This window comes from Gymnoscopelus braueri (genome assembly GCF_963280865.1).
Source record: "Gymnoscopelus braueri genome assembly, chromosome: 14".
NCBI lineage: Eukaryota > Metazoa > Chordata > Actinopteri > Myctophiformes > Myctophidae > Gymnoscopelus > Gymnoscopelus braueri.
This window is the reverse complement of record NC_137619.1, coordinates 24,585,845-24,600,298: the sequence shown is the minus strand read 5'-3', so window position 1 is coordinate 24,600,298 and position 14,454 is coordinate 24,585,845. Positions and strand designations below refer to the sequence as shown.

At 40.2% G+C, this 14,454-nt stretch overlaps 2 protein-coding genes across 3 annotated transcripts; one reads left to right on the top strand and one right to left on the bottom strand.

Annotated features, from left to right (window-relative positions):
• Positions 1–16: 16 nt before the first annotated feature.
• aprt (adenine phosphoribosyltransferase) lies at positions 17–5,554 on the bottom strand. 2 transcript variants are annotated; one of them, XM_080449522.1, is made up of 6 exons: positions 5,512–5,554; positions 4,797–4,924; positions 2,513–2,616; positions 2,266–2,399; positions 1,298–1,376; positions 17–208 (listed from the first exon to the last, which is right to left on the bottom strand). In XM_080449522.1, the coding sequence occupies exons 2-6, from the start codon at positions 4,883–4,885 to the stop codon at positions 69–71; spliced, it is 546 nt and encodes a 181-aa protein (XP_080305648.1). In that variant the 5' UTR covers positions 4,886–4,924; positions 5,512–5,554; the 3' UTR covers positions 17–68. The 2 variants fall into 2 exon arrangements, with proteins under 2 accessions (XP_080305648.1, XP_080305649.1); XM_080449523.1 differs by having other exon boundaries at positions 4,797–4,921; positions 5,512–5,535.
• Positions 5,555–6,377: 823 nt separating this feature from the next.
• LOC308100435 (galactose mutarotase-like) lies at positions 6,378–12,909 on the top strand. Its single transcript, XM_080449486.1, has 8 exons — positions 6,378–6,745; positions 7,815–7,969; positions 8,096–8,209; positions 8,645–8,737; positions 9,609–9,690; positions 9,882–10,032; positions 10,249–10,423; positions 11,057–12,909. The coding sequence occupies exons 1-8, from the start codon at positions 6,562–6,564 to the stop codon at positions 11,132–11,134; spliced, it is 1,032 nt and encodes a 343-aa protein (XP_080305612.1). The 5' UTR covers positions 6,378–6,561; the 3' UTR covers positions 11,135–12,909.
• Positions 12,910–14,454: the final 1,545 nt, after the last annotated feature.

Here is a 14,454-nt window from a genome sequence, read left to right as displayed (position 1 = left end):
AACACACTGGCACATAAAGGACTTTTATAAGGACTCATGAATGTAAAGACAGCTGTTGAGAGATGGTGTCAGTACTTGACCAGTGAGAAGACGGCATGTGGTTTCAGTTTGTCTGCTCCCTTCAGATCTTGAAGTTCAATAATGACCAAGCAGCCCAGCACCTCTGCCTGCTGCTTTTGCATCAGCTCACAGGCAGCTGTAAGGGTCCCTGGAACACAGAGACATACCATGTACCATTATTAGAATTATGAAATGTCCACTAAGCTTTTTGAACATTTCAAGACTTTTGTGTTGCACGTACTGTACATACTAGTCGAAACAAGGCAAAGAATCATACTTGTTTCCTCCTCAAATGAATCCTTTCATTGCCTAGACGTTAGAGGCGCCCCAAAGGGCCTATCAACACATTTCCACTGGCAGGATACAATCATATTTAAGGCCTCAAAATCATAGTTAATCAAAACAGCCAAAATAACATTTCTGACGAAAAGAAATATCTGCGCACAACCATGTAGCTCCGAAAATATTTACAGTAAAGATTGTCATGTACACAACGTTTTGGCAAATTAACCTGGCCCTCAATAGGTGATTAGATTAGTGACCAAACCCCTTTATCTGAATCTGTCACAATACGTGATAAGAGTGGTGATATATGATAGGGACAAAAATAACTAGTATACAAGTATACAAATACAATACAGATATGTTACAAAAATATAATCACACTTTACATAATTGTCTCTATTCTATTCTATTCACATGTTGTACACATTGCTACCTCTTTGTTCTTTATAATTTAGTGTATTTCATAAAGCATTTAACACTTTAATTTACACTCTTTTGTAAAAAAAAAAAAAACGTTATTGTATTTATACACTGGTGGGATTCATTGCAAGTTGTGGGTGTAAAAAAGAACCTGTTTTTTGTCCCTAACCACATCACCATTCTGGTCACGTGTTGTGACAGATCAGATAAAGAGGAATGGGTCACTAATCTAATCACCTGATGAAGGCCAGGTTGTTTGGTTGAAACTTTGTGCACCTGACAATTCTTTTGCAGTAAATATTTTCGGAGCTACAAGTTGTGTGCGGGAGGTGTTTCTTTTCTTTGCTGATACTTATTTTGTCCTGCACCAGCGACAATTGGATGTGCACAACATTGTTCTTTGAAAATGCCAGGTTGTCATGGGACTCTGAGCACTACACACTCCCTGTTTGATGGTAGCAGTGGAACTTGGTCACAAGGCTCATCTTCAATTTAGGCATTTAGGGTTCTAAGTAACTTTAAAGCTGATTACCTCCAGTGGCTAAAAGGTCATCGATGAGCAGAACCTTCTGTCCAGGAATGAAAGCATCTTTCTGGACCTCAACTTCAGCCTAAAATTTTAACAACAGTGAACATTTACATCTCCATATTTGCTGTACACATCGTGTACAGAGAATGTGGTTTGTGTGAGTCTACTAAATACATATTTTCTGGCAGAACTTTCAAAGGCATTTGATGTGATAAGAGCTGACCTCAAGTTGCAGCATTTAATTATTGGCCGAGCATGACAAATTAGAATTAGGGATGCAGGGTTGGTTGATTGATTGAATACTTTATTAACAAGAGTACTAACAGTACAGATAGTACAGTCAAAGGTTATGCTAAAATAACACAAAAAGACCCAGGGGCTTGTTTCCATTGTGGTCCATTGTACTCAATTAATCAGTAATGAATAAACGATACTGACATTTTGGCCAGTATCCAATACAGATATTGTAATACAAGTTTGTAGTAGGGTTTACCTTACAACAGTTACACAGTAACTGTGATTCAGTAACTGTGAGTACAGATGCAGAGTTCAAAAAACGGTGCATTCCCAAGCTTTCAAAAGGTAGACCCTATTTAAAGCTTCACTAGAAAGCACTGATATAATCTACATTATATCAGTATATAACAAAATACTTTCTCAACTTCACATTGAAACTCAGCTCAAACCAATATATTACTTTGATAATGGTTGGATAGTGATTCATCTTTAAGGCCAATATTGGTGATAACGAATTGACTGATTAATCGTGCATCCTTAAGTCGATGCAGAGTGTTCTATGGCTGTATATGGAATACATACAGTAACAGCAAATCTAGGGCATTTAGTGCATTGATAGTAAAAGTCACTCAGTTAGTATACCTCATTCCAAGCTCCTTCAGAAATATATGGTTAGTCTAGAACAGAATGTAAAGTAAAGAGGTTGATAGCATGGTTTTGTCTGCACGTCTTACCGTGCCATATTCCAGGCTGTAAGACACAGACACAGTGGGTCCAGGTAGTTTCCCTATCTTCCTGACCATCACAAATCCCACGTTTAACCTCTGGGCCAGCATAGGCCCAAACAGAAAGCCACGTGCGTCTAGACCTAAAATACACACACGCAGTTGAAATCATTCCTGTATTAGTCACCTCTTAGCTACTTTAGTAGTAGTATGTATGTATGTATGACGTATGCATGTATGATCATAGGCTGCTTACCTACAATCAGGTCAACTTGCTGGTATGTCTGTTTCACATGTTCTTCAAAGAGATCAATCACTGCTGTCAGAGCTGCAGGCTCCTTCAGGAGTGGACAGATATCTCTGCACAGTAACACACACACACACACACACACACACACACACACACACACACACACACACACACACACACACACACACACACACACACACACACACACACACACACACACACACACACACACACACACACACACACACACACACACACACACACACACACACACAAATTACAATAATTACAATAGTTCTGCAATCATGCTGGGGCTCAACTAAAAGCAGCATTAAAAGCAGCACATCATTAAAGGTGCAGTACGTGATTTTCTTTAGTTAAAATAGGTGTTAAATAGCTCTATATTCAGATTATTCTGATGATTGATGACTGTCATCATTGCTGTAGAGTGTTTGTTCAGTAACAGGGGTCTCCCCATCTAGTCAGCCCTTTATTAAACAGAAAATGCATTTTCAGGTCAGGATAACAATTCTATCCATTAAGACAGAGCGATAACTAGGATACAGGATAAACAAGTGAAATTGTAAGTGGTGAGTTTGTGGTGGTGGGCACTGGGCAGGCACTTTACCACTGCGCTTTACCTGCAGAAACACACTGCCCTCTTGCTGTATTTTGGTGTTTTCACGGTTTGTTTTGGTTGCCCCAAACCTTCCCCTTCTACCAAAACAAACTGTGAAAACACCAAAATACCACCCCATTCGAGAGGGCAACGTGTTTCTGCAGGTAAACACCACACTACTCCAGTAGTGATGGGTCGTTCATGATCGATTTGTTCATAAGAACTAGTTCATTGCCGTGAATGTGAATAAACCTGTTCACTTCCTGAAACTGTTACGTTCACGATTTTGTTCATGCCCCCACCCCGCCCTGCACACAGGACGGGCGGGCTGTTCCTCCCACGACAGACAGACAGACAGACCATCAGACAGACAGACAGCTGTGCGGTACAGTTTTTCACTATACAATAGACATGCATGCGTATTGCTATTTCAATTTAAATAAAGGTAGCCTACTGTTGTTCCTGGACAAAAGACAGATAGTGTAAGCACCACATTTAAGTATCAGAAGAAATAAATATGCATGGTCCTAGACAAAGGACAGATAGGTACTGGTCAATTAACATGTTTTAGTTTGAATAGAAGATGCAAGTACATAGTACGCTACAGCTACTATTCAAGTTAAAGTCATGGTTGGAAATCGATAGTCATGTGAGTGTACTGACTTAGGCTGCTTTGTATAAAATATTGCATTTGGAAAATGGAAATAATATGGAAATAATTATCGACTAATACAAATAACTTTACATTATATATTTTAGTTGTTTATTACTTCTACACATTATTATATTACAAAGAAGATGCTGCAATTAGATGGTGAATGATAGTGCTGTGTTTCTGTGCAGACTGTGTAAGTCATGTCAGAGGGATCAGATGCACACAGTTGCATGCATAGCAGCCCTTGCACTCCACCGGGACAGGAAGAGCTACTGAACGTTGAACGTGAACGAATCATTTGAACGGATCATTGCCGTGAACGTGAACAAAATCGTTCATTCACTGAAATGAATGTTTTTTTCCCACCGCTATACTCCAGTGGCTGATAACTGCTGGTATAGACGGAAATAATTGGTTTAAAACATGTATTTATTGTTTGGTTATGTAAACAGGGCAAAGTTACATAATTATGCCTTTAATAAAGAGATGAGATAAGAGATCCCTGATACTGAAAAACACTCTGATCACTATAAAAATATAGAGCTTTAACCTTTTCACTTAACCCCCCCCCCCAATAAATATCACTTACACTATACTAGCCTTGGATCAAGACTATCAGAGATGTATTTTATCGAGTCTGACATAGATATGCAAATTTGATAAAATATATCTATGACAGTCTTGATTCAAGGCCATTTCACTACCTTTAATATACCTATCAGAGGACTCTAGTATACCAGAGTTCAAGACTATATAGTCTGGGAAGGTGAGAAATTAAACTATTCACATGAGACTTCACACTACAACTTCACACTACAACACTTTTCAAAGCTGTTCCCTTGCAACGCAACGGCAATGAAAATTTAGTGAATTGTAAGAGGAATGTAAAATAACAGCTAAATCAAGAAAAATATGAAATCTTCCCATTCAGACCATGTGACAGCTTCAATGTGGGTTTAATAGCTTACAGAACACCCCTTATTAATTAGACATTACATTATTTACGTTTTATTTACCTAAAAAGAATCCCTTTCTTTGGGAAGTCCTGGATCGCGTTTATGTGGCTGGAAACCAGCTGTAACTTGGATTGTTGCTGGTCTGCCATGGTGAGGTAGGTTGGTCAATGGTCCGTATCATCCAGCTGCTGTGACACCACACACACACACACGCACACGCACCCACACGCACACGCACGCACGCACACACACACACACACACACACACACACACACACACAAAGAGCAAACTGAAAACAATCCCAAAAGAAGCGACTATAGGCTATATGATCTTGTATGGGGTGGGGGGGTAGCAAAACATATTTTCAGTTGGGGTTCTGCAGGGGAAAAACACATTTAATTTAGGGGTCCTTGACATGAAATGTTTGAGAACCACTGGTTTAAACAATATTAGGAAACAAAACCAAATAAGCAACTACACTTTAGAAACAAGCCGCAACTACCAACATTTACAAGCCCAAAGTCGCCTATAATAAGCTGACATGGCAACGCAGCCTCTGGCTGGATGAAGTGACGTGCGCCTGCGCAAAGTAAACGTGTTAGTTAGCTTTAGCTTAGCTGCAGACTGTTAGCTTGCCTGTGTAGCCATTACGTGTCATTTTATTCATTTTGTTGTTACAACGTATATCTTTTGCATTTATTGAAATAAAGAATGGCTTTACAACAAACGCATGCCTTTTTCATTAATCACTTTAATCAATAAATGCTTCCGTACCACAGAAGCAGGATTGAGGTGCCGTGAGATGCAAAGACAACGGTGAAAACAGTAGAAAATACTTCCGGTTAAAAGTTTCAAAATAAAAATTATTTTCCTTGAAGTAGTTGAAGTTGTAGTTAGTTATTTTTAACTCTATGGTTAGGAGGCGGCCTGTCACAATTATTACATAATCGTCTAATCGCAATTATTTTAGCATAAGCGTCATAATCCTTTCCATGTTTAAAACATGGAAAAAACAACTTAAATTTGTAATCGTGATCTGGTTGGAACAGAATGACACAGACTCTGGAACTGGTAAAAAAAGAACAAGGGACACTGTTTGGGTAAAAATATATCCATAATGCTCCTAAAAACATCTACATTATATATTTTCATTATTGTGACTTACATTAGTCTTACTTTGAAATGCACTACCGGGCGGAAACACCTTTATTAAAGACAGGTTGAGTATAGTGTTGCCAGATCTTGCGAGAGAAACAAGCAACCAGGTATACGAAAACAAGCCCAAAAGAATACATCGGCTATTATCAAAAAAATCTTTAAGAAAATGTGTTAAATGTGGAATATTATTTTAACATTTTAACAACACAAATCTTGTATGGGGGTCCCTGGCATAAAATATTTTCAGATCGGGGGGGGGGGGGGTTCTTGGATAATTACATGTACATTTGGGGGTCCTAGAACCACTGGTTTATACAACATTTAGGAAACAAGTCCAAATAAGCAACTAAACTTTAGAGGAAAAAAAGCGCAACCCGCAACTACCAATATTTAAGCAACTTTACAGAAAAACAAGCCAAAAGTCGCTTATAATAATCACACCTGGCAACACTGGTTTAGTACATGATCCTGGAAGTCCGTAGCTCACTGTGGAAGTCATGTGATCTTGTCTCTAAAGTTCAAGAGTTTTACTTTCATTCATTTGGAACGAAACTTCAAGCTTAGACTACTAATTGGGAGCCAGTGCCACTAATTATCTAAACACATACACAGTGTGCGAGAAGATTGGAAGAAGTTTAGTTTAGAGTTAAATCGATATAAATTGAAATGACAGTTATTAAGTCTGAATCCCTGGTGATTGCTGGTGCTGGTACGGTGGAGACGTTCACCTTAACATCAGATCACCTCGAGGTGGAGATCCTTAACCTAGGCTGCATCATCAAGTCCATCAAGAGCAAGGGCAAGAATGGACAGATGGATGACCTGGTCAGCGGCTATGATAATCTGGAAGGTAGGCTACATGTACAGGAAGACTGTAACTGTACTGTTTGAACATACTTTACAAGTAATAATTGACCCTGATGGCAATTAAGTGCAGTATGCCTAGGTAATGGTGAGTTAAAAGGTCTGCGATGATAGCTGGTGTTATGGACCCTGTTTGAGGGCCACAAGAAAAAAAGGGGAAACATACAAGAGGGTAGGCAAAAAAAAAGTGATAGTTTTTATTAACAAAGGGTGAACATATAAAGTAAAAAGAAATAGGTAACAGTGGCAGAGAAACATGCTTCCTAAATTAACTAAGACTAACAAATGCAACCAAATACAAGTGTTCTTCTGTGGCCACGCCTTTGACCCAGCGAGGATTTAGGAAAGTGCAGATGGTTAAGGGCAGGTGTTTTATGCTCAGTGGGGAGACCAGTGGCCAGGTGTCTCTGAGTTGTCTCCCCTTCCCCTGATTACCTCTCCAATCAGCACCCTGCAAGACAGAGGCACACAATCTTGGCAAAGGTTGTACTTGGCAAATTACAGGGGGTGTCACACTGGCAACATGACTTAAACATGATATATCAACACACTTATGGGCCAACATTGGTTGTAAACTATGACTGATCAGCTAGGTACATTTTGGTGAATCATTTTCTGTTATCTTTATGGCAGATACTATTAATGAATGTGTACATCCGCAAGCATGGACATGCACAATGTGTCAGAAAGGTGAAAAATGCTGTTCATATTTTCATCGCTGTTACTGCTTTTTTTATGTCAGTACTGAGAAGGTAAAACCGAGAAAGGAACCTGCTCTATTTGTTTTCATTCCGTGGGATGATTTTAGCCTATAGACTAAAAGTGTCATACGTCTCAGAGTATAAAACAGAGTAATAACTTGAGTAAAAACCCTTTTGGGGCGCACCGTTGTCAGACCGGATTGTGCATCAACGACCACATAATTGCAATGCCCCTGGTTCAATTCAAGCTGGTAACAAATGTTGCATGTGGTTCCCACTATCAGCCTGTAGCTTCCTCTCTATATATCTTATCAAAATAAAATAAAAATAAAATAATGTGGCCTGTGATTGCAGATTATTTGTCGAACCCGCGTTATTTTGGTGCGCTGGTGGGTCGGGTGGCCAACAGGATTGCTGGGGGCAAGTTCACAGTGGAAGGAACACAGTACCAGCTGGATATTAATAACGGACCAAATGCACTGCACGGTGGTCTCAGAGGCTTCAATAAGGTACTGTATGCACTGCAGTATGCACACACTCTGCATACAAGAGGCAAGTTTCTATTCTAATTAATTTCATGTTTGTATCGCGATGCCCTGCTACACCTGTTAACTGTATTGTCTCTCTCTGGTCAGGCTATCTGGCTGTCTGAGATCGTGGAAGGAGTCGTACGTTTGAGTCACACAAGTCCAGATGGAGATCAGGGCTATCCTGGAGAGCTCCAAGTCTCTGTGACCTACAGTTTACAGGTACATTAGAACAACAAATTTCACTTAAAATGCAGTAACTGACTGTCACGAAAGATACATTAATGTGATATATCTAATACAAATTAGTGTTGTTTAATCAACAACAGCATGTTAGGTGTTGATTTCAACTTGCATCAGCCAGAGAAACGTGCGTGTGTGTGTACAGTATGTGTGTGTGGTGTGTGGTGTGTGTGTGTGTGTGTGTGGATAAAGCATGAGGATTGTGGCCTAGCTGTGTAAAACCAACATGAGAAATGTTTGATGAATGATGATACCTCAGAGATAGAATTATATTGATGTACAGATCTGGGGAACTTTCAGTACTAATACATACATCAAAGGTTCCCAGGTGCACAGTAGTCTCCATCAACATGAAGTCAATCTTTTTTTTTGTCATTTTGACATAGTTCATCAGCTCACGGTTGTTTCTCGCAGGGGGAAACCCTCACAGCCCTGTACCAGGCCCGCTCCACCAGAACTACCCCCATCAACCTCACCAACCATTCCTACTTCAACCTGGCTGGACAGGTAAGACTACTTGTCTACTGAACTGTCTTTGCTACATCGTTATACTCGGTCTTGTAACTAACAGCTCTCCAGCCGGAACCCAGGGACGTTGTGATAATGGGGTCAACACACTGGTCAGCTACTGGTGCGACCCATTTACTGAACTATCAACTGTGCATTAACCATGTTGCCCATTTACCCGCAAGTTGTACTTGTGTCTGTCCGGTTCCTATACCTGGCATGTGTGTTTTTGTGTTGTTGTTGTGTACCTGCACCATCGTTGTCCACCAAGGATATTAATTTAGTTTTTCTGATGAGCTAATCACAGTATGTGAACAGAATGGAGCATCATGTGTATAGCTTGTCACCCAGGCATTGACATTTGAAAGGATAAACCCCTTGAGACAAATCATATTGTTTCTAAGTGCTTCCCAGGCAATAATGGAGCGCGTGGATGTGCACGCACATCCACGCGCGTGCAGCCGTGCACGCTAGAACAAGTCCCCCTCAATTCATGATCCAAGTAACCAAATGGCTACTTTGCATAACATGTTTACAAGTGAGTGTGCAAATGCATCCTCATTCCTCGCATAGGCTACACGGCAAGCAACACAGCATTTTGGCTTCAGTGGCCGATGCTGCCAGAGTCCTATCTGCACGCAACAATGCCTCAGCCACCGTTGAAGAAGAGAAAGATACTTGTTCAAACCAAACTTTTAGTTTCAGCTCCTGTAATTCAAGGTATTCCTTGAGAAGATTTACAAAGACAAAAACTAAGCTAAAAAACATTTCCTATACAGTATTTTGTACTATAGACTATAGTAACGTGTGTGTGTGTGTGTGTGTGTGTGCGCGTGTGCGTGTGCGTGCGTGTGCGTGTGTGTGTGTGTAGGGTGCATCTAATATCTATGACCATGAAGTGTCCATCAACGCCCAGTCTTACCTGCCGGTGAACGAGACATCAATTCCTACTGGTATAAATGTGTTCACTTGACCAAAGCACACACACACACACACACAAATAATGAAAAGTATATGAAAAAATAAAACACTTTTTACAGTGGTAAAACAGATCTACTTGATTTCATGTGTAATCATTTCATTCAATGCTTGAATTATTGCTGTTACAAAGCCTTTCATTCAGGAAGACCCTCCCTCTTTACAGGAGAGGTCAGAGCAGTGGAAGGCACGCCATTTGACCTCAGAAAGCCTGGTTTTATTTGCTCTCGTCTGAAGGAAGTTTCAGGACCAGGATTTGACCACAACTTCTGTTTGGCTTCACCTGGGGACCCCTGGAAAGAGCGACCTGCAGCCAGGTGAGATGCATCAGGGATGCATTTTTCCATCAGTGAATATGGGCAGAACTTTGAATATACACACAGAAACATAGCACAGTAGAGTACATCAAATAGGAAATGGATTATGGAAATTATTATATTTGCTGTAGTAGGCTGCAGTATAATAAGAAACCTTCCTTCTAATTACAGTTTTTAATCTCCCTTCTACCTTTTTTCTCCCCTTTCTCTTAACAGGGTCTGTCACCCAGCCAGTGGGCGGGTCCTGGAGGTTTCAACCAGCCAACCAGGAATCCAGTTCTACACTGCAAATTTCCTGGATGGCTCTCTGACTGGAAAGGGTGGAACCAGTTACATGAAGCATAGCTCCTTCTGTCTGGAGACTCAGAACTGGCCTGATGCTGTGAACCAGGTACAGTACCAACAAACCACAACACAGCAGAAACACATTGAGGTATGACATGTTCTGTGTGTGGAGTTTACATGTTTTCCATGGGTGCGTCTCAGGTCCTTGATTAAAATCCTTGTTTCCTACACCTGCGTCTTTTACTTGCGTCGTCCCTCCCACTGTTTAAAAAAGGGAAAAAAGAACAAGAGGCATTATATGAGATGAAGAGTATTCAAAAAAGAACCATCTTCTGTTATCGATCAGTATCACTGCAGGAACATTCCCTGGACCAAACAATGCATACTACAATACCAGGATGCTTTGCTCTAGCTTTACATTCGTCCTCAGAGCTAGTCTCGCACAGCCAGTGGAGACGTACAGTATGTAGCTGCAGAGAATCACCATTGACCTGATCATTCAAATATGTTGTTGGTCAGGTTACTTCACATTTGTGTCCCTCAAATATGTTGTTGGTCAGGTTACTTCACGTTTGTGGCCCTCAGCCACGTACTGTTAAAGTTATGCCTGTAGTTGTCCTCCAGCCAAGTGGTTTTCATAGCCAGTGACATCAGAATGTACATCAGTGTATGACAGGCAACCAAGAACAAGACCATGACCTTTCATAATTTGTCTCTTCTCTCTGCGTGATTTGTATAGGGTTCATTCCCGGACTCTCTTCTGCGTCCAGGTGAAGAATATCGCCAAGTCACACATTACACCTTCACTACCATCTGACCTCTGGACGACAGACGGTGCAACTTTTTGTGTTTGTTGCATCCCCTATGGGCAGAAGTCAAAGCTCTTTCGGAGGTGCACTCTATAGAGGCCCCTCAACATGCATTGTTTACACAAATCACCCAAAAAAGAACGAAGATGTCTGTTATATGTGGATGCATATTGAATCGCACATGAGATTGTACTTACAAAAGATACACAACACTTTACACTAAAATATTGTCGGAAATGTACGACCAGCTTAGTGAATGAGGCCCAGTAAATTGGTATTAACACGATCAATTGCCGAATTGCACCACTCAGAGAATGTTTCATCCAGTTCAGTTTCCCACTTGTTCCTAATCTTGACTAAAGGGACCATATCGAAACAGGTGAGAGGGATAAATATTTGAATTATGACCTTTTTGACCTGGTGTAAGTGTTAGGTCATCCTAAGGTTGGTCTCTCAGAGTAAGAGGGATATTGAGTTTTCACAGAAATGTCTGATCAGAAAGTAGTCTCGCGTTACCAGACTGTTGCCTCCCACAATTTTCTAATGTTTCCGGCATACAGTCTGGGACTCGGAAGCTCTGATCATGATTAGAATATAAACCGGATGTGGAGCCTCCTCTCCATTTCCGTTTCGTCTTTACAGTCGCGCAAATTTATCCTAATATAAATACAAATCATCTAAGTATACATAGCTTGCTGCTTAGCAGAAATTGAAATTAAAAAGTAAAGTGTAAAGATATTCTAAAATATATTTGTTTGTGTGCCAGTTTCCTCTCTCGGATTTTGGGAGTTGTAGTTCCAGACTCTATATAGCATTCAGAGATTGTGGAATAGTTGTCTGGCTACGCGAGACTAATCAGAAAGTAACAAAAAGGGTTACTTTGGGGCAAATTATACTTAGTGCATTCCATTAAAAAAAAACTACTTAAAATATTATTTTCAAAGAGATCTGAAAATTTGGTAAGACCTTTGTCTCTCCAGATTAGCCAATTAAACCCTACAGGTACACATTTAAGTTGACCAAGGTCCCCCAGGGCTATATAACTATTTACAATAAAAAAAACTATTTTACCAAAATAATTAATTGTATTTTATTCATAACTACAAGCCCTGGGATGTGTTGTGAGGTTGTAGATCTGATTCCTTCTTCTGGTGATGTTTTTTCTCAAACTTGAGAAAATGTAATGTACGCTAAGACATAGGCTCAGTTGGGATGTAATGTCAGTGCTTTAATACTTCAGACTGATAAGCCATAACTAGAATGTATATATATATTTTTTTATTTTCTTTAATTGAGATCTGTATGCTTTTGCTTCAAATATTCTTGTATCCCCTTTTTTGTTCGTTTGAATATTGGTGTATATCCTTCCATTGCATATTGCGATGGAAGGTATATGTACTAATGGCATTAGTACAATTTAACCTTTTTTCCAATTCTTTCTTGATTATTAATTAATTAATTTCCTTTATTTATTTACTTAGCTTTTTACTTCCTCTATAGGAAATGTATTATTTTTCTTCCCCTAGGACCAAAGGGAGGACGATGGGAGGGTATGTATTGTTCTGTGTGTTTGTGTAATATGAAAGGAAAAAAAGAGGTGTATTTGAAATCGTAATACTGCTGTATATGAAAGGAAAAAAAGAGGTGTCTTTGAAATTGTAATACTGCTGTATATGAAAGGAATAAAAGAGGTGTCTTTGAAATTGTAATACTGCTGTATAGCCTATGCATAATTGTGCTGCACACTCTGAATACATTTTATTTGAAAAAAATTAAAAAACATTTGGTGCTCCTTCAGCACTAATTTTCTTGTTATCTTCTCCTAAATTAAGTGCATACATGCATGTCTAAATCAGGTCCTACGTTACACAGATTTTGTCCAAAAACCCAGCTTGCTGATCGGTCCAGGGGTGTGAGATTAGCTCCAGACACACAAACAGACACTCTTATAGACAGTTGGCCTCCTGTAAAGTGGGACTCCTGTAAAGTATCTTTCTCTCTCCTGTAAAATGTCAATGATTTTCACGTTGTCTATCTGCAAATAAATGCGATTATTAATTGATTGTATATATATATATATAATGCGAAACGCAATGCGTTTTGAGCTTGTATCATGTCTGTCTGTCTGTCTGATATCATGGTTGCGAGACTGGCATCATAGACCAGGATATAGGTACCAGCGAGTGAGCTCCATATATGGTCAAGTGCAGACGAGGTGACATCAGCTGTATCTAACATCTAACCCAGGTTCAGGGTACGCTACAGCAGACCTTGCGTAGAGCAAACAGGGCAGTGTTGAGCTTGAGGCTTTATTTATCATGATGTCAGTATCATGTTTTGTGAGTCTTGTGTTGACTGGATAACCATCAAATGGATCTGTACCAACCACAACCAGCAGGTGGCAGTAAGCATCGAATCACCCCCAGGATCAGCACTCCTAGAGGCAACCAACCCGGAAGTTCTTTGCATTGTTTATGTTGAATGCAGGGTTGCCATGTCTGCTTATTATAAGCGATTTTGGGCTTGTTTTTCTGTAAAGTCACTTGATGGTTGGGTTTTTTTGGGCTTATTTGGGTTGTTTATAGCCCCTTTCGGGACCCTGTTTACCTTTTTTGTATTTGGGAAGGCGGTATACCAGGGTCCCTTGTTGGTTAGAACACGCTCTCTCGTACCGGCGGCTACCACTGTCTGGTCTCGGGCGTACAGCTCGTCGCTTAGAAGTTGCAGAGATTTCTCAAAGGTACCAACAAGAGCAATACTAACACGCGAGAAAGCGGCATCAAAAAGCGGGGATCGGCGATGCCGTTTAACATTTTTAATAATTTAGTAAACCTTAAGCTCCTTTCTCACACTCTGCTCCTGCAGCTCCACTTCCCATGTCCCGCTTCCCCGCGTTGTGATTGTCATGCAAGCGTGTAGGAGCTCGCCAATCAGAGGCAGTAACGTAGGACGCGCAGCTTGTCAGTCCCGAAAGGGGCTAGGTTGTTTACTGATGTTAAAACCCAGTGGTTCTCAAAAATGTCATGTCAAGGACCCTCAAATTAATAAGTATTTGTCTGCTGATCCCCATCTGAAAATATGTTGTGCCAGGGACCCCCATACAAGATTTTTGACAGGATTCTTTTTTTTCTTTAAAAAAAAAATAGCAGATCTACAACCTCACAACGCATCGTGACTTGTTGTGAGCTTGTAGATCATCTGTTTTCAAATAACCGTAGCTAGTCGCTTCTTTTGGGCTTGTTCTCATAGACCTGGTTGCTTATTTCTCTCGCAAAACCTGGCAACACTGCAACCAACGCGGAAGTGCTTTGCATTGTTTATGTTGATT